At 41.4% G+C, this 24,324-nt stretch overlaps 1 protein-coding gene across 1 annotated transcript in view; it reads left to right on the top strand.

Annotated features, from left to right (window-relative positions):
- The window catches only part of TMEM236 (transmembrane protein 236), a 40,748-nt gene that overhangs the window by 10,559 nt on the left and 5,865 nt on the right, over positions 1-24,324 (top strand). Inside the window, 2 exon segments of the mRNA NM_001101709.2 lie at positions 4,791-4,863; positions 10,337-10,478. Coding sequence (NP_001095179.2) covers positions 4,791-4,863; positions 10,337-10,478 — 215 coding nt within the window.

Genomic DNA, 24,324 nt, shown 5'->3' on the forward strand with positions numbered 1-24,324 from the left:
CCTGCTACAGTGACCCACCCCGGTTATCGGGGAGCGCTGAGCCTTTGGTGCTGCACACAGTGATTTCCTGGAGACACAGCTACACCCCGTGCCCTGTTGTGCAGTCACAGAGCTCCCGTGGTCTTACAACACAAGGCTTCCACAGTCACAGGGTGCAGAGGATCCACTCTGCCCTGCTAGCCTGTCCCTTCCAGGGAAAGGCAGAGACATCCCCAGAGCCAGCTACTGTAGTTTTAAAATCATAAATGTAAAAATTTATTCGATCACTCAAGTGACAGTGTGGACATACATAGAGTTTAGAAGAGTTAAAGCAATCATCCCCACTTTTTCTTAAAACGTGATATTCCTACAGCTCCATTAGGAAAGGATGGCCTGTGTATTTAATTACCAAATTTAACTGAGCTAACACAGAGTCATTATTTTGAAGCATTCTTTGTGTCATTTTATTTATTTCCACAAGTCCTTTATTAGTCCAGATAAGAGAGTCATCAGTATTAAATACTGACAGCAGAGAGGTGACCTTTTGATTCATCTTTCCTTGCCCAGCTGCCCTACCCCATCAGCCCACCCCAGGACCTTGCACTGCAGGTTTTCAATGAGGGAGGTTTATAGACTTAGATTCATTAAGAGAACATTGTGTTTGGGGGTAGTCACAAAAAGTGTTGCAAGAAAAATTTGATTTGATCTGAGTTGGAAAGATGGGAGTGGGAAGATATTCCGGAGGGAGGAGATGAGTATGCATCAGGAGTTCATGTAGGAATACGCATTTTCTTTAACAGGTGGGAGAAGACCAACGTATTTAGAAAGGAGCGAGTAGGTATGGGCTGGGTAGTATTGCAGAGCGACTAAGAGTGTGAATTTTGGGGTCAGAAAGACCAGGGTTAGAAGTCATCTTTCACCTTGTAGTGGGACCTTGGACAAACTAATTAAACTTTCAATATCTCTTTTATCATCTATAAAAGAGGAGTGATATTTCACCCAGAGGGTTCTCGTGGGACTAGAGTGATATTTGTAACCTGCTTTCCTCCAGCAGCTGGCATGCAGTATGAGCTCACTAAGTTGTTGTGGAGAGGAGAAAGCGAGAATGTGCTTATGCACTGGAGAGTTAAGGCTGGATGGTTCGGGCCTGGAAAGCCAGACAGGGGAACTTTGACTCATGGGTTAGGTAAAAGAGCATCTTTATTTGTTTCTGGGCAGAGTCATTTCCCAAATTATTATTTGACCTGTCCTGCCCATCATGCTTCCTCTGTGAGTAATCTCAGGGTCAGAATTTTTGCTCCACAGGCAGTAATGTTTAACCCATTGTGACTGAGCTCACTTTTTTCCTCATTGACCCCTCCCCATCCCCACCCAAGGGAGTCCTTTTCATTGCCAGTTTATTACAGAAGCACATAGAGGTCCAACAGCAGCACCTTAAGCCAGGCTTTTGTCTGATAATTGCGTCAGTGCTGAGATGGGAACTCTGCAGCAACTTCAACCCATATTTCTGGTTGGCGTTGCTTTCGGGGAGGCTCTGTGCAGTGGTTCCACCCCTGCAACAGGTCTCTGGACACACAGGATGTCCAAGGCAGATCTCTGTCCACATGGCTGCTGCCTGAGGCTGCGTGCTAGTGTCTGCAGCTTTCCTCAGGGTCTCACGTTGCTGGTACCTCTACCCTTCTGGGATCTCCGCTGTGGCTTCACTCCCACAGCTTTCCCGGGCATCACCCAGTCCCGCAGCACAGCTCTGTCTGGCCTCTCTGTTTCCAGTCAAATCCCCATGGAAGCCAACATGACTCGTACATTCTGCACACCTGCAGCACTAGCACGTGGACGGTACCAAAGTCACCCACCAGCAAGAGCCACGCATGGACCCATTTGTACCAGTACTGAAGCGAACCTGGAGCACTTCGACAGCAAGCCAGACCCTAGAGCTGACCTTAGGGTCCCATGAGCAAATTCTGTTCTCCAGGTCTCTGGGCCTATGATGGGAGGGACAACATTTTGGCCTTTTTTTTCCTGTTGTTTTGCTGATTGGCACATGGCTCCCTTTTACTGCACCAATCTCCTTAGCAATTGATTTATTTACCTCACTTTTGTGTCCCAAACAAGCTTTTCCTTCCTTCTTTCTCTGACTAGGCTGCAAATATTTCAAACTGTTCTGCTGTGTTCCTTTCTGCTCTTGATTCTCACTGTAAAAGTGACTAAAAGCAGCTGATGATATCTGTGTTGTTGCTGTTTTGGAATCTTCTCCATCAAAGAATCTAGCCCACCAGCTGTAAGTTCGGCCTTCCACAAAGTCTCAGGACAGGGACACGTACAGCTGGTTTATTTGCCACCAGGTATCAAAGGGGACTTTAGTCCAATTTCTGATAGAGTCTTCATTTCCATCTGAGATCTCATCAACAAGATCTTTACTGTCCATGTTCCTTTCAGCATTCTGGTCTTCAAGGCCCTTAGCAGAATCCCCCATGATGCTCTGCTTACAGCTTTCTCAACTTTCTCCAGCCTGCTCCTTCGAACTTTGAGCCTCTGCCAGTTAATCACTTCCAGTGCTGCCTCCACGCTTTCAGTAATGATTCCATTCCTTGGAACTCTTTTTCTGTATTAGCTTCTCATGACTACAATACGGTACCTAAGATAAGCTGCTTATGAAGGAAAGAGGTCTATCTTGGCTCACAGTTTTGGAGGATCACAGTCAGGATCGGTTAGGCTACCTGGTGGAGCCAGAGGATAGGACAGGAATGGCAGAGGGTGTGTGGTGGAACAGTCACGTGGCAAGCCAGGAAGCAGAAAGAATGGTTAGGCCCAACTTACCTCTTGTAACTAACCCTCTTACAAGAACCATCTTCCAAGGACATACCCCTAATGACCTAAGAAGCTCCAACTAGGCCCACCTTCTAGACACCATAATTGGATTAAGATTCCATGTTCTTAGTGCCATCAACTTAATGACTTGAGATTTAACCATTTATATGAGCTCAGGACCTTGTCCTATTCAAACCATACCCGTCATTCTTCCCTTTTTGTGGATAAGGTATTTGGAGCCAAATAGCACTATCAGCCAGTTTCCTCCTAGACCTCCAGAAGTTAGCATCCCTTTTTCATTTCTTCCCATCTCTTTCACCTTCCTTCCAAGCCAGCAGTATTTCTACTACAATGGTTGATTGGGTTCACAAGCCACAACTTTGTTGTTTTCTTGTGAACATGCAATCACATTGTAGTGCTCCATTCACAAAACCCTTTTCATTCTTCAAAACTGAAGCTCTGGGTACATTAAATAATTAACCCTTCAGTTTACCCTTCCCTCTGCTCTCCTGTCCCCCACCCCAACGCTCAGCACTGGAAATTTGTAAAAGCAGTGTAGTGATAGCTGTGTTTTACATTTGAAAAACATGTTTCCAGTAAAAAAAAAAAAAAAAAAGGAGCAGCTTGATAGGCAAGAATAAAAGCACTAATAGAAGCTATTTAGGAAATGTTTTAGATGAAAGATGATAATAAAGAGATTTGAAATTGGTTTCAGCAGTATATCAGACAGGATTGAAAGATGGAGTTGAACATGTATGGAGCAGGATGCGGATTCTCTTTAGACATTGCTTCTGCCATCCAAGTGGTGATGTCGGGTTGTTGGGTGTACAAGCCCAGAAATCAGGAAGAGGGCCAGCATATATTTGAGGGTCATGGGCAGGTGGGTGGTATTTAATGTCATAGGACTGGATGAAGAAGAGATCAGGTATAATCCCTGGGGTGCTTTCATCTTTTAGAGGTCACCTAGAGTAGAAAAGGATTCTGTCATGGTTTAGCCAATCTTTATTTGAGCTAAATGCTGCAGAAACTTGTATCTGAGCTCCAACAAAGAGGCAAAGCGACCAAGTTGAAGTCCCATCCAAGCTGGTTTTAGCTAAGTAACATTAGATCTGGCTGTGAGAGAGAGGCAATTTTACCTGCTAAATTATGTTTTCACCTAGAATATCTAAGATGAGCCAGGGATGAGAGAGACATAAGAGGATCAAAGAGAAATTGTTAATCCTTTTGAAGCATCCAACATTTCTTGCACTTAGAAACACATAATCATATAAATGTAACTAATATATATTAACTAAGAAAAATGGGGGTAAATATTTCATTACAGATAAACTTTGAGTGTCTTTTGTCTTCCTTTAAGTAAATAATACCAGACGTACATTGTAGCTTTTTTCTGTCACAAGATAAAATAGTATCCGTACCATATCTCCATAACTATTTGATCATGTTAAGTTTAAGAAGTAGTTCCAAAAACAACTTTTAAAAGGTATGTCATTTTTCTATGTATGTAATTTTTTGGTTCAAGTAAAAAATATCTAAATGATTTTAGTTTAAGTTATCTTTAAATATTCAATAGTTTATCATCTCTAAATGTATTTTTGGACAATCAATTTTGCAACATAGGATATACATAACTTGAGATGGTCATGCTATTCTTTCCCAGTTGGTCACTATAGCCTGACCTTTTGGGTAGGATTCCAATTAATGAATTATGCAGCTGTCCAGCATCATTTGACTTGCTCTTTGATGATTTAGAAGTCAGTGGTTTGCTCATTATTCGGATTATTTGGAAATCTCTCACCCCTTTGTTCAGGAAAAGCAATGTGGTTTTTGCACGAGTTCCTCTTTGCCGTACTCAAACATTTGGGAAATGGAAATAGGAAAGCAGTAGCTTCTCAGAAAAAAACCGTAGATGAATGGAACAGGAACTGCAAAATTAGCAAAATGTAACAGGAAGTGTTGATCTTGTACATTATTGCTTTTGCTTATTTTTTCTCCTTTGCTAGGAGACCTGTTATGATGATGTGTGTAGTACTCACCACACTTCCCAGCTTCATCTTTTCTATAGCAGTAACTGAGGTATGGTATTTTGATTTCTTCTGCTACAAGATTTTGAGATTTTTGAGTTTTCTGCTATCATAAGTTTGTAGAGCTCAACAAATTTAAAATTAATTTACTCAAGTCTTCTTCTAAATTACAAAACCCAAGGGTACTTCAAAAAGTTTGCAGGGGCCGGCACCAAGGCTCACTAGCCTAATCCTCCACCTGCGGCGCCAGCATACCGGGTTCTAGTCCTGGTCGGGGCGCCGGATTCTGTCCCGGTTGCCCCTCTTCCAGGCCAGCTCTGCTGTGGCCCGGGAGGACAGTGGAGGATGGCCCAAGTGCTTGGGCCCTGTATTCGCATGGGAGACCAGGAGAAGCACCTGGCTCCTGGCTTTGGATCAGCGTGGTGCGCCGGCCACAGCACGCTGGCCGCAGCGGCCATTGAGGGGTGAACCAACGGAAAAGGAAGACCTTTCTCTCTGTCTCTCTCTCTCACTGTCCACTCTCCTGTCGAAAAACCAAAAAAACAAAAAACCACTGTTACCCATATGATTGTGGAAGAAAGTGTAACACCCAATTTTTAAAAAATTACTTTTTATATTTGTGTGTGAGATGGGATATTATTTCAAAATAATTAAGAAGTGAGGAATTTGAAAATTGATGTACATTTATTTCTTCTACCAACCTGATGTTTTTCATAATTGCTCTCAGTTCTAAATGGGAAATAAAAAATTCCAATTGAACAGCCATTTACAGTCTAACATCTTTTATATAAATTCACAAGTAATTTACACATGATATTTATTTGAAAATAATATTGAGTTTATGTTTTGACTAAACACCACTTCCAAAGGCTCAAATGGTCATCCATAAGCAGGAACAGTATAAGCAAAATTTTCAGGCTGTGAGAATTTTATTATCCAAGAAGGTCAAAGAAGAATGCCCTACTAATCTTATTAGTTTGCAAGGTACTGTGAAAAGTATAATTTTCACTTCTATAAAGTACAAAATTGAAGTTATTTTGTGATATTTCATTTATATGTTGAGCAAACATTCATTAAGTGCATATTACAGGTCAGGCTCTGTGTTAGGTACTATGTCCAGAGCAGTCAGGAAATATGGCAGTCTCTGCCCTTCAGTGATTATATACTCACAGAGGAGGGGAAAATAGATAAGCAATTAGAGTATCTTAACTGTTGTGAAAGAGGTGCATAGTGCATAATGTACGATGTAGGAAATTACACGGTTGTTAGAATATGTCCTCATTTAGGATAATTAAGATAATACATGAATGCGTAGGATAACTTTGGAAACCATAGGGTTGTACTTTGTATCAAAGAAGCTGCAACATTTCAATCTAGATTTATGATTTAAACCTCCCTCCTCCCCAAAGACCTTGTAAAACACTTGAGGAGTTCCCAAGAGCTTTAGAAGTTCAGTTTACAGGAGCCAGAGTTGTGGCATAGTGAGTAAAAGCTGATACCTGTGATGCTGGCATTCCATATGGACGCCAGTTTGAGTCCCAGCTGCTCCACTTCCAATGCAACTCTCTGCTATGGCCTGAGAAAGCAGCAAAAGATGGTCCAGGTGCTTGGGCCCCTGCAGCCATGTGGGAGACCTGGAAGAAGCTCTTGGCTCCTGGCCTTGGCCTGGCACAGTCTTGGCTGTTGTGGCCATTTGGGGAGTGAACTAGCGGTTGCAGGATTCTCTCTCTCTTTCTCTCTCTCTCTCTGTATGTGTGTGTGTGTGTTTTCCTTTCTCTTTGTGTAACCCTGACTTTCAAATAAACAAATAAAAAAAAAACAAATTGAATTTATAACCTTTCAAGGAAAGTCAGTATTGTAATGATGGTATATCTGGAATTTGGTCACCTTTTTGATTCTTTTCTATGATGTCTCATCCTTTGCTACATGTCTTTCTATTATTTTTTTAAATTTAATTTTTCACTTAAGTGTGGAACAGCAAAGTACCTGACATGGAAATAGAAATGTACAACATCAATGGAGAACCACAAGCAGACCCTGTGTAAACACTGCTCAGATTAAGATGGTAAAGTTGGCCAGCCCCATCTACCCACACGCCTTCCTTGCTAGCATTCCCTTTCCCTCCTCCCCAGGGGTAACTTCTGTCTTGACTTCTAATACTGCAGATTGGTTTGCCTGTTTTTGAAATTTTCATAAGGCAAAATTATAGATAACATATATGTACATATGGTATATAATGTCTATGTAAGATATATATATTTTTTAAAAATGTATTTATTTGAGAGATAGAGTTACAGACAGAGAGAGAGACAGAGAGAAAGGTCTTCCATCCACTGGTTCACTCCTCAAGTGGCCACAATCGCTGGAGCTGGGATGATCTGAAGCCAGGAGCCCGGAGCTTCTTCTGGGTGTCCCACATGGGTGCAGGGGCCCAAGCACTTGGTCCATCTTCTGCTGATTTACCAGACCATAGCAGGGAGCTGGATCAGAAGAGGAGCAACAGAAATACAAACTGGCACCCATAGGGGATGTGGACTCAGCAAGGGAGAGTCTTAGCCTACTCCACCACAGTGCCAGCCCCCAAGATATATATTTTATGTCTCATTTCTTTTATTTAAAAGTATGGTTGAGAGGGTAATTCATTTTGTATATAGCTATAGGTCATCCATTTTCATTGCTGTAGAGAATTTCATTTCATGAAGATACCACAATTTATTTATCAGTTCCACTGTTTGATGGCCATTTTGGTTGTTTCCAGTTTGAGCTATTTCAAAGAATGCTGCTGTGAACATACCTGGACATGTGTCTTGTGACATAGACGCAAGCATTTCAGTTGGTTAAATACCCAGGAGTGGAACTGACCGGTCATAAACAATTCAAATGTTTAGTTGTAACAGATAATGCCAAGCAGTTCCCAAGGAGTCTTACTGATTTCTGTAGTACAGAATTTATTAGGAGAGAATGAGCATTCCCGTTGCTCCACGTGCTCACCAGTACGGGCACCATACATTTTTTCTTCTGTCAGCTGTTTTGGTGGGTTACGTTCTTGAGTTTCATAGCACTTTTAATTTGCATTTCCCTGGAATTTAGTGGGGTTGTGCATCTTTTCATCTTGTCCATGTTTCTGTTATGTTGCTTATCTTAAAATTGATTTTGGGGGCCAGCGCTGTGGCATAGCCACAGCCTGCAGTACCAACATCCCATTTGGGTGCTGGTTTGAGTCCCGGCTGCTCCACTTCTGATCCAGCTCCTGAAAGAAGCTCCTGGCTCCTGGCTCCTGGCTCCTGGCTCCTGGCTTCGGATCGGCCCAATGCCAGCTGTTGCAGCCATCTGGGGAATAAACCTGCGGATGAAAGACCCCTTTTTCTCTTTCTCTCTGCCTCTGCCTTTCAAATAAAATAAATCTTTTTTAAAAATTGATTTGGAAGAGTTATTTAAATATTCACATTTATAGGCCCTTTGTTGATTACAGGTATTTCAAATATTTTCACATTCTGTGACCAACCTCCATCCTTTTAAATGGTATATTTTGATGTGCAGAAGTTCCTAATTCAAAAGTAATGTATCCGTAGCACTTCTGGGCAGTTTTTTGAAAAGATTTTGTCACACTATGAATCTGAACCTCAAAGTCCTAAAGGTATTCCTCTGTATAATGCTGGGAGACTATATTGTCTTTTTGTTCACTTTTATTTAAAAATTCACCTGGAACTGATTTTTGTATGTGTTGTGCAATTTGTAGTCAGGTTTTACTGTTTTATTTCCCTAAAAAACATTTAGTGGATTAAGCATCATTTATCAAAAAGTCTGTCCTTCCCACATTTCTCTACAGTTGTAAATCAGATGTGCATGCAGTGGACTGTATCTGGCCTTTCTGTTCTGTCTCATTGTCCAGTTATCTATTCCTGATCTAACATCACACTGTCTTGGTTCATGTAGATTTATAATAGTTCTGTTTATCCTGAAGAGTAAATCGGTCTTGCTCTTTTTCTTTGAGATTTTCATGCCCTTTGTATTTCCATATAAATTTTAGAATCAGCTTTTTTTCCACAACCGTTGGAATATTGATTTAAATTGCATTGAATGGTATAAGTATTTTTTAAAAAGATTTATTTATTTACTTGAACGTCAGAGTTACACAGAGAGAGAAGGAGAGGCAGAGAGACAGAGAGGTCTTCCATCTGCTGGTTCGCTCCCCAGTTGGCTGCAACGGCAGGAGATGTGCCAATCTGAAGCCAGGAGCCAGGAGCTTCTCACGGGTCTCCCACGTGGGTGCAGGGGCCCAAGGACCTGGACCATCTTCCACTGCTTTTCCAGGCCTCAGCAGAGAGCTGAATCAGAAGTAGAGCAGCTGGGTCTGGAACTGGCGCCCATATGGGATGCTGGCGCTGCAGTTGGCCGCTTTACCCACTATGCCACAGCGCAGGCCCTGAATGGTGTAAGTTTTTTAAATCTTATTTTCTAACTCTTTGTTGTTGGTATTTGGAAATAATTTATCCATTTAGGGGATCATTTTCCATACACAATTTTGTGTATGGACATTTTTTGTGTATGACATTTTTTCTTTATTTCCAATTCTTATGTTGCTTATTTCTTTCTCTTGCCTTATTATGCTGGTGAAAATTTCCAGTGTTGAATAGAAATAATTATGGTGGTATCTTCGTTTTGTTTTTCACCTCAGGGGAAAAACATTTTTTCCTTACAGTTTATTTTATTTATTTGAAAGGCCAAGTTAGAGAGACAGAGAAAGAGAGAGAGAAGCAGAGAGAGACAGAGAGAGAGAGAGAGATCTTTCATCTGCTGGTTCAATCCCCAAATGTCTGCAGTAGTCAGGGCTAAGTCAGACCTAAGCCAGGAGCCAGGAGCTTCTTTCAGGACTCCTGTGAAGGTGCAGAGGCCCAAGCACTTGGGCTTTCCCAAGTATATTGGCAGGGACCTGAATGGGGAAGTGATTAGCCAGGACTTGAACCAGCACCCATATGGGATGCTGGCGTAGGCAGTGGCTTTACCTGTTATACTGCAGTGCCAGCTCCCAGGGGGAAAACTTTTTAAGATTTCACCATTAACATTAATATAATGCTTGTCAAAGGTATTTTATAGATACTTTAAGATAATATCCATCCCCTTACCTCTTTGAGGCTGAACTCTTGGAGGTTCTGCTTAGAGTTGGAAGGAATTACCCATTCCACTGTTACTAAGAGCCTACTATATTTCCATATGTATTTACCAAGATTGATCTTTAATTGAATAAAGAGTTCCATTGATGTGAATCCTTATTACAGCCTTAGAAATGGTTCAGAACCTTGTGGAGCTTAAACCTGAAAATCAAGCTTCTAATTTTTTAATAAATGTATTTTATATAATGTATGTATACATTATACATTATTTTTATATAATGTATGTATTTTACATAATGTATCTATATAATTAATTTAGTGCTGCTTTCAGACTACCGAAGGAATTTTGAACAAAGCACCGTAATTTAATGTTTCTTTTCTTTCTTTCTTTAAAAAAAAAAAAAAAAACAGGTTCAGAAGACCATTAATACTACCGTTGATGTATTACCAGATACCTTGCCTGACCTGCCAGTATCTCTGGTTATTTCATCCTTGATCATCACTGATATTATTGAAAAACTCAGGTTTCATCCTATTAGAGGGTATCAAAAGAGTAAGTATGCTTTCAATTATAAATGTTTTTTCAAGTTTTATATGCATTTCATCTTTCTGCTACCCTCTTGTCTGACTTCATATGAGGGTGTTTCAAAATGTCCCCAGAGGGGCTGGCACTGTGACATAGGGGGTGAAACTGCCACCTGCAGTGCTGGCACCCCATTTGGGTACCAGGTTCGATTCTCAACTTCTTCACTTCCTATCCAGCCCCCTGCTAATGCACCTGGGAAGGCTGTGGAATATGGCCCAGGCACTTGGCCCTGCACACACATGGGAGATCTAGAGGTGGCTCTTAGATCCTGGATCCTGGCTTTAGCCTGGCACAGGTCTGGCTGTTGTGGCCATTTGGGGGAGAGAATGCAGTAGGTGAAGGATCTCTCTCTCTCTCTCTCTCTCTCTAACTCTGCCTTTCAAATAAATAAATAAATAAATAAATAAATCTTTTAAAAAAATCTATTTATTTATTTGAGAGAGAGGTCTTCCATCCACTGATTCACTCCCCACATGACTACAATAACTAAAGCTGAACTGACCTGAATCTAGGAGCCAGGAGCTTCCTCTGGGTCTCCCACATGGGCACAGGGGCCCAAGCACCCAGGCCATCCTCCGCTGCCTTCCCAGGTCACAAGCAAAGAGCTGGAGCAAAAGAGGAGCATCTGGGGTGGGAGCCAGATCCTATGTAGGATGCCAGAGCTACAGGTAGAGGCCCAACCTACTATACCACAGTGCCTGCCCCATAGATAAATCTTTTTTTAAAAAGTTCCTGGAAAACTGAATTAACAGTAAGTTATTTTTGTGCAAAGTTTTTTGGAAATGAATGTTTTTTTTAAAAAATAATATGTATTTTCCATGAACTTTTTGCAATCCCTTTGCATTTATACCTTTCTAGGCTGTCATTACTCATAGAAGATTGCTAATGAAGATAACTAAGCATAATTCTATTTAAACCTACTTTGATAGCTGGACAGTTATTTATTCTTTGCATTTTGGTAGTACTGATACAATAAAGTTAACAAATGTCTGGTACCCAAAATTTTAATGTTTAAAGTAAGTTATTATAAAGGTTTCTGTTTTTCTAGGAACTTTCTTAGCACTGTAAGTTTGGATGAGTAGAGTTCAATTTGGATGCCTTTGCTACAGGAACTAATAGGAATATGACTACTGCAGTTCTGTTTTAGAGGACTATATGCTTTTAATGTGGATTATAAAAAAGTCAAAGCTCACACTAATAAAATTAAGATGTGCTCACTGAAGTGAGCAGTTGCAATTAAATATTGGTTGGCCTTTGAAAAAAATATTTTGTTAATTAAATATTTTATTTCTTCAGTCATAAATTCCTCCACCTGATGTCTAATTTCACGTGACAGTATCTGTGTCTGACTTGTAGTATTTGCGTGTTGCAGTTATTGTGTGGCTAGCATTTTTGTAGTGTTGTACATTTGAAATGGATAGGTTTTGCAGGATGACTTCCTGGTGGGACGGATGGCGTAAAGGCTATGAGTTACAAGAGAATGCTCAGAGTGGCAGGGATACCTCCTAGAGCCATTTATGAGTAATATACCACCACCCTTCCAGTCACTTTTGTTCCTCAAATTAAAAGCAAAACCAAGCTGGAGGCCACCATGAAATCTGAGACTCTGAGTCTCTCATTTTGCACTTTGCCCTTGGGTGGGACGTGGACACAACATAGGTGTCAAGTAGATGAGATGGCAGCCAGGAGCCATCTGTGAGGCAGGTACACACCCAAGTTGCACGTGCGCTCCAGAACCAAGTGTGCTTATCTACAACCTAGGGGCTTTGAAAATCTCTGAACTCTTTGCTGCATCTCTAGACACCCTGAGATTGCAAGTCTATCTTGAAGTTGCCTGATTTTGATGACTTTGTTTTTCATGTTAATACTTTCTGTCCAGGTGAAGGGTTCTATTTTTTCAAAAAATACACAGTATAATTTAGGGAGTAAGCCAATGGCATCTTATTTTGATAATGATGTGTTAGATTAAAAAATTTTAAAGGTATTTATTTATCTGAGAGACAGAGAGACTGACAGAATACTCCCACCTGCTGGTTCACTTCCCAAATGCCTACAATAGCTGGGGCTGGGCTAGGGCCACGGCCAGCAGCTGGGAACTCAATCACGTTTCCCATGTGGGTGACAAGAACCTAATTACTTGAGAAATCACTGCTGCCTCTCAGGATCTTCATTAGTCAAAAGCCAGAGTCAGAAATCAAACAAGACTCTCCAAAGTGAGATGTGCATGTCATGACCACTAGGCTAAATAATGAGTCCAAGTGAATTTTTAAAGGGAAATTTTCTCTGTATCCAGCAGTGATGACAATGAGATTCAAGAAGAAGATCCCCAAGAAGTCAGTCTTGGGGAGAAGACCCTAAAACGTCTTGTAAAACTGCTTCTGCCCAGACATAGTAAGGTTAATGTTTGGCTTACTAGCTCCACTATTTAATGTATATCACATTTTTAAAAAACTGGCGTTCTTTTTAAACACCTTTGAAAATATTAATGATGTGTGCATTTAATTTTTGTGTAAAGTTTGTACTGAAATAGCTTCCTGCATTTTTAAAAAATGTATTATTTATTTGTTTGAGAGGTAGAATTACAGACAGAGAGAGGGACAGAGATAAAGGTCTTCCATCTGCTGGCTCACTCCCCAAATGGCTGCAATGATCAGAATTGTGCTGATCCAAAGCCAGGAGCCAGGAGCTTCATCCAGGTCCCCCATGCGGGTGCAGGGGCCCAAGCACTTGGGTTATCTACTGCTTTCCCAGGCCATAGCAGAGAGCTGGAACAGAAGAGGAGCAGCCAGGACTCGAACCAACACCCATATGGGATACCGGCACTGCAGGCGGAGGCTAAGCCCACTATGCCACAGTGCCGGCTCCCCAGTATTTATTTTAACATGCACATTAATCAAACTAATTATGTGGATTTTGAATCCATTGGAATATTTTCATTTGTTTGCTGGAAGTTAAACTAATACATAAAATACATTGACTTATTAATACATAAATCTGAACCTAAGAAAGTATGGTTTCACTACATGTGAATCGGGGACAAAGTGGATGAAAATAAGGTTTAGAATACTTTGGCTCCCTTTAGAAGATGTGAGGAAAGTGCATATATTCTCTGTCTTTTCCACATAGCTTGAAATGCATACATGAGTATCTGTTAGCTTGTAGCAGCTTTGGCTTTCTATTAGGTGAAACTTAGGTGATGTATAGTGCTTGGTTTAGGGACCCTCTTGTATCACCCTAACCATCCTCAATTCTAAGCTATGAAATTTTGATATTTGTGGAGCATTTCCTTTTCCAAATGTTTAAATAAAAATTTAATCTGTATATAAAATATGCTTCTGCTGAAAGCAGTCTTCACTGAACCAAGAAATCCTTTCTACTAGCTTCCTATCACCAATGGAAATACCTCAGTGTCTAGTGATCACCATGGCACAATTTCTAAGTGCATTGTCTCACACAGATTGAGCCTCTCCTGGGAATATTTTTCTGGTACATAGATTTCAGAGTCAAGGAATTCTCAGATGCACGTGGTATCTAATAATGTCAACTACTAATCATGGAAACAAATACCAAGAAGACAATGGATAGCTTGAATATCCCCCATTCTTATTGATCTGTGGGTACAAATAAAGTTCATTTTACATTTTCATCTGAATTTTGCTGTCTGAGTCTGGACATATTTAGTCCAGGCTGTTGAATATCCCATTGCTCCTTCTCTGTTCCTAGTTTTGTTCCTACGTACAATTTGTCATTCTGTTTCCCACCATTTCTGCTGGATCCTCTGCTTTAAACAACTGCTGGTGCCCTGGGATATGGACTGATGCATTGCATTGCTTTAGACTGATTATCTTTCTTTCGCTGGTTGGACTATTAACTTCCTGGCACCAAGTTCTACTTTTCTAGAGCTATCCTGGTTAGAGTCCTGGAATAGCTATTTTTGTTTGGAAACAGTCTTTTGTCACCAGAATGTAATTGTATCAACAAAACAGCTAAACTTCAGTGATGTCAGTAATGGCCATTCTAGTTCACTACTAGACACCACCATTCTCCCTCCTATCTATAGACCTCATGGCTGGGTCTGGTAGAGATGTATTCTTTCTTTTTTTCTAAAATTAAAAAGAGTTTATTAATTGGCTTGAGAGGCAGATTGAGAGTGATCCCATCTGCTGATTTAGTTCGCGAAAGCCTAAAATGACCCCAGGTTGGGACCAAAGGCAGGAGCTAGGAACTCAATCCAAGTCTTCCCACATGGTTGAAAGGAACCCAGTTACTTGAGCCTTCTTTTCAGGTGGCTTTTTTTCCATAGAGTCTCATAACCTGTCCTTACATCAGTCTTAGCTATATTGTCCAAACCTTGATCCCAGGCACCATTAGATTTCCTTCCCTGCCACCATCTAGATTCCTCAGCCTCCATATAAACAGTGGCTGCAGTCAGACCTGTGATGCTGTCCACTGTTGTGGGGGAATTTTCTTTCCTAGCTATGGAACTCCCTTGAATAACAGAAAGCTGCTTCCAAAAGTTCTCAGGAAACCAGAGTTAAAAGAGAAGTTTATTTGGGGGGAAATTTTTTTTGAAATACGTATATACCAGTGCCCTTCAAAAAGTTCTGTTTCATCAAAAATGTGTATTATGAAAAGCTCTACATGGATTCTATTTTACATGGACTTTCTGTAGTGTTGTCATATTTGTAGCTTAGCTTAGACACCACTTGTTGCAAAGTGGTAGGATGGAAGACAATAGTCAAGTACTGTGGGGCCAAAGATGAAGGACACTTAGTTTTATTAAAGGTAGTAGAAGTCAGAAATGACTAAAAAGGGGACCAGGGCTTTGCAGGAGTTTGCAGGGAGATGTGGTAGTGGAAGCTTTCTTACTTTGAAGAATGGCTGGGCTCAAGGAAATCAAGTGTGCATGTCATGAATGGGTGTGCTTAGGAAATAAAAATGACTTCAGTTGGATTTTACACCCTGAATAAACAAACCTGTTGCTGGAATTGAAGTTGCCTTCTTAAAACCAACACTACTTGTTTATCAAATCGTCACTTTGGAAATCTACAAAGTTGTATCGAGAGCTACTATGAAAATTTGCACGGAGTGTGTGTGTATGGGGTGAGGGTTGTTGCAGAGGGAGGGAGGTTGAATTGGAGTCTCCAGATGCCCCACTTCCTACTTCAATCAGACCAATTCAATTTTTCTTTTTTTAGGAATTAATATTTTATGTCAGATTCCATTTGGAAAAAAAAGGTTCTATTAAGTTTGCTAAACCATTTCCTGCATTTCATGCAGAGTTTCAGGCTGTATGTATTTCTAGGGCAGAACCATACTGAGGGACCAACATGATCTTTCCAGACCCAGCTCCCCGGGACTCCCAACTTTGTACCTCCTAGAGGCAAAGGGAGCCCCACTAAGAGCTCATGCCTGCTGCTGCACTAAGCTGATTCAGATTTTCAGATAGAACAGCCCCATCCTGGTAGGATTTGAGGCCCAACACCTACAAAAAACATACTACTTTTAAAACATGCTATTTTGAAGCATTTTATATCTAGTTTTTAAATTTTTCTTAAAGGATACATCCATTGATAAAGGTTGTATAACAGAGATAAGCAAAATGTATATCAACTGTAATCTTACAAACCAGAAATTTCTATAACTGATGGCATCTTGATGAACATTCTTCAATTAAGAAAGCCTATTTCTTAATTTTTCCCACTTTACAGTGTATGGTGGGTATCATTCTAGTAAGTACATCTGTTTCCACAGTGCTATTTCTTTTTTTTTTTTTAAGATATATTTATTTATTTGAAAGGCAGAGTTACAGAGAGGTAGAGGCTGAGAGAGAGAGAGAGAGAGAGAAAGAGAGAAGAGAGAGAGAAAGAGAGTGAGTCTTCCGTCTGCTGGTTCATTCCCCCAGATGGCCACAATGGCTGGAGCTGAGCCAATCCGAAGCCAGGAGCCAGGAGCGTCTTCCGGGTCTCCCATGCAGGTGCAAGGGCCCTAGGACTTGGGCCATCTTCTATTGCTTTCCCAGGCCATAGCAGAGAGCTGGGTCAGAAGTGGAGCAGCCGGGGCTCAAACGGTGTGCATATGGGATGCTGGCACTGCAGACAGTGGCATCACTCACTGCACCACAGTGCTGGCCCCCACAGTGCTGTTTCTGTTGGTCAAGTCATAATCCATGATATCAGTGAAGCATAATATATTTCTTGAATCCTCTGAAGTTGAACAACCAGATTTGTTCTAGTTTTAAACAATCATAAACTCTTATAATATGAAACTTATGACTCTTGTTCTGCAGTAAAAAGGACTGAGCAGGAAAAGACATGGATATGGTTAGAATGAGTAAGGTGATGTGTGTTTGAGTTAGGTAGGGGTGATGAGCTAAGATCACAGCACACCTGTATGTGCGGGGCAGAATCCTGTGCCGAGTGTGAGTCAGAAATCACTCAGTGGGATGACTGGCCAGACAGGACCTGGGGACAGAGAGAGTTAATTGCTGCTGGACGAGAGCTGAGTGATATCAGGATCATGACTGCACAGTGTCCTCAGAAGACCTGGCACATCTGCTCATGCCCAGACTCCTTGGCAACAGCACTGCCAGAAGAAAGTGACTATTATGGGGTGGCTGCACATGCCAGGAAACATAGAATGTGTCATAAGGGGATTGTATAAATGGTGCAGTGTCACAAAAGTGAGTTGGTTACTCTAGGGCTATCTCAATCGCAGTCACAGATGGCTGGCTGGAGGTGAGGTTAACAGGCTGTTTGGGTGGAAAAGCTCAGTGCTCTGCAAAGGAGATGGTTTCCACTGTCACGTCAGTGAGAGATGCCAGGCATGATGCTGGCAGGGTAAGGTTTTCAAATAAATCTGCTCACAAGGGCCCTGGTCCAATTCCTTCTGTGTAGTCTCTTTAATCCCCAGAGACTTGGGCCAAGTGCCACTGGGACTTCAGCAGCATACATGATAGTTTTCTTAGGTTAAACACATAGATGTGGAATTTCTGGCTTAAAATCTATGCAAGATTTTATGTTTTTTCCCCCTCTGTGTTGTTAAATTGCTCTCTCTAAAGAATTGCCCTAATTGACCTTCTGAATGACAGCTGAAGAAATTATCTGTTTCTCCTCAACCTTTTAACACTGGATAATTTATTCCACTTTATCTTTGCCCATTTCATAAACAGAATTATATGTTGCTACCATTAAAATTTTCTTTTTAAAAGAAGTTCATGTTTTTGACACTTCCTCATAGGCTTATTGCCTATTTGTTTATTTGTATATCTATCTCCTTGATGTGTCTGCTGTTGGTATGTCCATTTTCTTTTTACTACTGATTCATAAGTTCTATATATTTTAAGGATGTTAAGCTTTGCCTGTCATAGATGAAGCATATACTTCAAAGTTATCACTTGCCTTTAATATTACTAGGTATTCTTATTATTTAGAAAATTTAACTTTGGACATATTTTAATATTTATGTTTCAGTCTTTGGCATTATGCTTAAAAACTCTGTTTTCACTATAAGTGAACATTATTTACCAATTATTTTCTTTAAAATATGTACTTCAATGTTTAATGAGAAAAGTAGGGTTCTCTTTGGGGTACACCTTTGTTAATTTATATGAAACAAATTAGAAACGATCATTCCCTTGATCTGATGAAAATTGTAAACTCTGCCTCTGTTGTATCCCTGTCCATTTACTCTATTATTTTCATAATACAAAAAGCACTCAATAAAGTCTTTTAAAAATGTCAATGCCAGGGGCTAGCGCTGTGGCATAGCTGGTAAGGCTGCAGCATCCCACATGGACTCTGGTTCATGTCCCAGCTGCTCCACTTTCAATCCAGCTCCCTGCGGATGAACTGGGAAAGCAGCAGAAGATGGCCAAAGTACTTGAGTTCCTGCACCCATGTGGGAGACCTGGAAGAAGCTGTGGGCTCCTAGCTTCAACCAGGCACAGCCCCAGCCAGTGCTGCCATATGGGGAGTGAATCAGTGAATGGGAGATCTGTCTGTCTATCCCTCATCGTTGTACCTCTGACTTCCAAATAAGTAAATAAATCTCTTAAAATGGTCAATGCCAAACATAGGTACCCCTGATGAATTGAACTGAGATCCTTGGGGCTGGAATTGGGCTACAAGATGATTTTTAGAAAGAAAACCTCATTGATGATTCTGATTTATTTCTTTAATTAAGAGGAGCAGTTCTCACCTTTGGCTGTACATTAACATCAACAAGAAGGCTTTAAAAATGTTTGATATTGGGACTGGCATTGTGGCGCAGCAGGCGAAGCCACTGCCTGTGGGAGAGGCATTCCATATCACCATGGGAGAGGCCGAAATGGAGTCCTGGCTCCTGGTTTTGGCCTGACCCAGCCCTGGTTGCTGCAGCCATTTGGAGAGTAAACCAACAGATGGAAGTGCGTGTTCTCTCTTTGTTTCTCTTTCTCTCTCTCTGTTTTTCTCTCTCTCTCTCTCTTTCTGTAACTGTGCCTTTCAAATGAATAAAAATAATTTTTTTAAAGTTTCGGAATGAGACCCAGGTTCTAGTAACCAGGTGATTGACAGTTGTGGAAACAATACCGGTGGATAGGGAGAAAGCAAGCAGGCAGTTTGCACTTGATACTGCCACATTTCTTTTTGAAATAGGAAGCACATTTTCTGCTGAGAACAATGGAGTTAGATGGAAGGGAGTAACTAGAACAGAACGGGGAAGGTCTGGGGTCACTGCTGTAGAGAGGAATGAAGGGGGCTAGAGACAGACACACAGAGGTTGGCACAATGCTGAGGGTGCAGTGAAGAGTGGAGTGGGAGTTTGCTCTGTGACCAATCAAGAGCCTGATTTTTTCCCACGATTCTCAGGCATTGACTACGGAAGAGGTGGGACCACGGGACTGGTCAGGCATGGGGTTTGCAGAGCAGGAATGGAAGGAGGAAAAGGCTCTGTGCCTTTCTGAGTCATTTCTTCTTGTTGCTGACTTAGCAAAACATGATTTCTTAAATGAATGGCAATTATGACTCTTACTGAATCTATTTCCAGGGAACCAGGCACCACTCACTGACATATTTTCAGTGAGAACCACCAGAAGAGTCTTTATTTAAAGATTTATTTATTTATTTGAAAGGCAGAGTTATAGAGAGGTGGAGGCAGAGAGAGAGAGAGAGAGAGAGAGAGCGTGCTCTTTTATCCACTGGTTCACTCTCCAAATGGCTGCAACAGCCAGAGCTGGGTTGATCCAAAGCCAGGAACCAGGAGCTTCTTCCAGGTCTCCCATGTGGGTGCAGGGACCCAAGGACTTGGGCCATCTTGTACTGCTCTCCCAGGCCATAGCAGAGAGCTGGATTGGAAGTGGAGCAGCGAGGTCTCAAACAAGCACCCATGTGGGGTGCTGGCACTGCAGGGGGCGGCTTTACCCAATATACCACAGCACCGGCCCTCAAAAGAGTCTTTTAAAAATATGTGGAGCCTGCATTGTGGTGTATTGGGTTAAACCCCTGCTTGTAATACCTGGGATCCTGTACCAGCCTGTTCAATCCTGGCTGCTCTGTTTCTGATCTGCTTCCCTGTTAACATGCCTGGGAAAACAACAGAAAGTGACCTCCAAGTGCTTGGGCCTTGTGGAAAACCTGGATGGAGCTCCTGGCTTTGGTTTCTGCCTGGCTGTTGTAGCCATTTGGGAAGTGAACCAGTGATGCAAGATCTTTCCTCCCATGCCCACTCTTTTTTTAAAAGAATACATATTAATGAGCTATCCCTGTTGATCAACAGATAGGGAGGCAGAATCTGGCATCTGTGCTGTTTTAAAGCTACTCAAACAAAACAAAAACATCCTGATAGACAACGCCTGAGTAGAGGAAGTATTAAGAGCTGTGACAAATGTCAAGGTGAAAGCTCTGAAGATAAATCCAAATGCCTACAGGAATTTGCTCTCTAGTTTTCTTTGAAATGTAGCTCATCACACCCTAACCAAATAGAATGTAAGAAATGGCACAGTGGTGAAAAGGAGGAAAAAGGGAGCACTGCTTTTTTTCCTGAATAACATGAATGGCATTTTTGAGTTCCTCTTTGTTTCTTTTTAAGAAATAGCTTATTATACAATCTGAGCCCAGTATGTGAGCTGGTTTCCATAATGCGTTATTTTGCAATGTGGTGAGGGATGAGGATGAGGAACACTGTGTTCAGGGCCATGCCAAGAGGGAGTCTATTTCCTTTCATACCAGCCCCCCTGGTTATTTAGAAGAGGGAAGTTTCAGGAACGTTTATCAGTTCTAGGACTTCTTTTTTTTCCCTTCTCAAAAAGTAAATGGCCATTCCCAGCCTGGGATGAGACAAGGGTAGAACGTGTGATTCATGCCTCCTGATGGAGCACCAGCTGTCAGGACTTGATCCGTGTGGCTTGAGCCACAAGTGATCCTGGAATGAGGTCCATGGCAACGGGCATGGGACCTCGGGGCCTCTCACCATCTTGAAAGAAGACTTGTTTTTGACTAGGACTGCTTTATATGCTTCTAACAATTTCATCCCCAACTGTTGGTTTTTTCTTAGATGGGCAACAAGTTGTGAGCAATTTTAGTATCTAAAATGAAACACCTTGAGAATTGCAGGATGTATTTGAAATAAACATTGCAGGAGAAGTGACCAGAATTAGGGAACATGAAGAATTAAGCATGTGCAACTCTGGAATACTAAGTTTTATTTCTCATATCATTACGAACAAAGCAACTCTTATGGCTTGAGTTTAACATGAAAGGAACAGGTCATTGGTTTTCAGAACTTTAAATTTTCTTGTGTTGGATGTGGGAGAGCTGATTGCCTGCAAAATGTGCAGACATTCATGGTTACTTTTTGCTTATATTGATAGTGGGGTTCTGTCTAGGGGAACATGGATTTTCTCACACTCTGCTTCCACTGCTATTTTGGAGTTCAACTCCTCCTACCGGGAAGGGTTCCAAAGGCTGCTTCTAATGAGCTCATCCAGTCTTCTTGGAATCACACCTCTGTCCTTTTCTTCCCCTGCCTGGTGACCTGGGAAGCTTCTGAAATGCTTTGAACCACTGCTACTGCTGTTGATGTCATCTCTCTGTCGACCCAAGTCCTGCCAGACTATGCAAGTGCCTCACCAGGCTGGCAGGCTCTGCCAGGCCTGGTGCCATGTCACAGCTTCCCTTACTGTTGAGCTCTGCAGGTCCCCAGGCTGCGCTGCCAGACGCTCTTCACGTCTTCCAGGGCTTGTTAGTGGAATTACTTCTCAAGGCCTTGCTTAAAGGGCTCTCTTTAGGACCAGGGCCAGAGGGCAATGAGTGGTAGGTGCTGAGCAGGACTGCAGAGTCCTCCTATCTACCTGCTGATTCCGAGGGACTGTTACTGGTCCAGGGTTCACGCTTTGGCTCACTCACCTCAATGCAAGATTCCCTCCTCCCCCCAGGTTGCTTATTCCTCCCTCATGCTACGAGAACCCAGATAAATCTTCCTCCTATCTTTTATTCAGTGCATCTTTATGGTGGTTGATTCCATTCCAGTAATAGGTGCTCCAATAGGAGCTGGGGGTACAAGGGTGACTAACATAGGCAGAGCCCTCCTTTGCTGGAGCTCATGGTCTAGCGGGCATAAAAAGACTTGAATGCACCGCACAGCACGTACGTGTCGTTGGAGCTGAAGCGGGTGCTCTAGAGGCCATGAATCAGGCTCCTTCCTGTCTGGATCCGTTTTGATCACTCAGCTTGGACTCAGATTAGACTTCCTCGTTCCTGTCTGTGTCCAAGCACTTAGTACTCCTGCATATTTGTAATTACGAAGGACACACTGGTAGAGACATCTCAAACTGCTTCAGAGTGTACAATTATTTATGTTCATGGTGAGATAATTACATGTTTTCAACTTTTTACCTTACTGTTTATGCTTCATATAAATATTTTCAAGGTTATTTTATATAGATTATAAAATAAAAATTTCAAGGAGACCAATAAGAATAAGGGAACATGAAGAATTTAGCATGTATTGCTTTATATATTATGCATTTCTAGTCAAAAATATCTAGAACTACATGATATGTATAATTTGGTGTTTTTCTACTTGTGAATTTATAAAATATATAAATACAGTGTGTGTGTGTGTGTGTGTGTGTGTGTAGAATATAAATTAACTCACAGCCTAAACAGCTGTCAACTATAATGAGAGGCCAGAATATCCTAAATGAAAATCTGAAGATTAGGAAATTTAGATTAAAAAGTTTTCTCATTCTTTAAAATATAGCATATTTTTAAATTGATAAACTTATCAGTTGTTAGCTCTTCTTGTCCAGTGCTAGATGAATGTAGACTAAAGTAATGGTTGAGGGGAAACTGTTCTTTAAACCACTTAAGCTTTTATTTGGGTCCTCAGATGAAAAAGAATTCTTAAAAAATTTGGCTTTGTGGGGCCGGTGCCATGGTGCACTAGGCTAATCCTCTGTCTGTGGTGCCGGCACCCCGGATTCTAGTCCCGGTCGGGGAGCCGGATTCTGTGCCGGTTGCTCTCCTTCCAGTCCAGCTCTCTGCTGTGGCCCAGGAGTGCAGTGGAGGATGGCCCAAGTGCTTGGGCCCTGCACTGCACGGGAGATCGGGAGGAGGCGCCTGGCTCCTGGCTTCGGATTGGCGTAGCTCTGGCTGTAGCGGCCATTTGGGGAGTGAACCAACGGAAGGAAGATCTTTCTCTCTGTCTCTCTCTCTCACTATCTATAACTCTACCTGTCAAATAAATAAATTAAAAAATATATTTATAACTAAAAAAAATTTTGCTTTGCCTAAAATTTAGAAAGGATACATTCATTGAAGGTTAGATTTATGCAAGATGTGGCAGGGAACTAAAGTTGGATCTTAGGACTTCTGAATTTGGTGGATAACAGTATAACTCCATTTGTAAAGAAGGTTATCTCAGCTGAGGATTTATGCTCACTGTGCCAGAACTGATGGCTGAATATCTGGCTAAATTCATTATTATTGTTTAGTGAAAATGCACATCCAGTCTAAGCAGGTAATACTATGCCGGTTAGCGTTGAATCAACTGCTTCTCCAAGGTGGGGTAGAGGGAAGTCCTAGTTTTGAGCAGCTGCCAGTTTCTATGGTATAAATCCCCCTGCCTTGACCAATGTTGGCTCCCAGAGTGCATCACTGGACACTGATTGTGGAGTTGGGAAGACACCATGTGAGCTCTTGCTAGCTGGGGTAAAGCTGTGTCCTGCTCTACAGGTTGTTTTCTCTAGGGTAGCATTTTTCTTTGTGATGTGAACTGGCAAATCTAAGAACTAAACTCAGGATCTTAAGGCTCTGACGTGTAACACTATTTCTCAAACTTTTTGACTTCTTCAGACTGAAGGGGCACCAGGTAGCTAAAGTGTAACAGGCTGCCATCAGTCTTACTAGTTACTACATTCTGGCATTTTCTATTGTTTCCAATTAAGTTAAGACAATAAATTGTTTAGCTATTGCTATGTTTATTATTTACTGTGCTCCAATATTTTCTATCCTCTTCCAATGAAGACAATAGTTGTTTAGCTATTGCCTTATTTACCGGATGACTTTTCTGTGTGTCAGACACTGTTTTTACATGCTTTATGGATATTGATTTATTCCTACATTATAACCACCTGGGAGGTAAGTTCCGTGATTCATTATTTATTAATTGTCAGTATTACAAGTCCTCTTGATCTCAGCGAGGGACAGTGTCAAAATAACAATGATCATGGTTTACCTTTAGGGTACATGCTCATTTATTGCTTCTTCCCCTTCTTGTTCTTTGAAAGTATTAGTGACTAAAAGTGCTTTGTGTACTTAATCTGTCTTAAACA

This window comes from Oryctolagus cuniculus, chromosome 13, assembly GCF_051225735.1.
Source record: "Oryctolagus cuniculus isolate XC-2025 breed Fujian yellow rabbit chromosome 13, ASM5122573v1, whole genome shotgun sequence".
NCBI lineage: Eukaryota > Metazoa > Chordata > Mammalia > Lagomorpha > Leporidae > Oryctolagus > Oryctolagus cuniculus.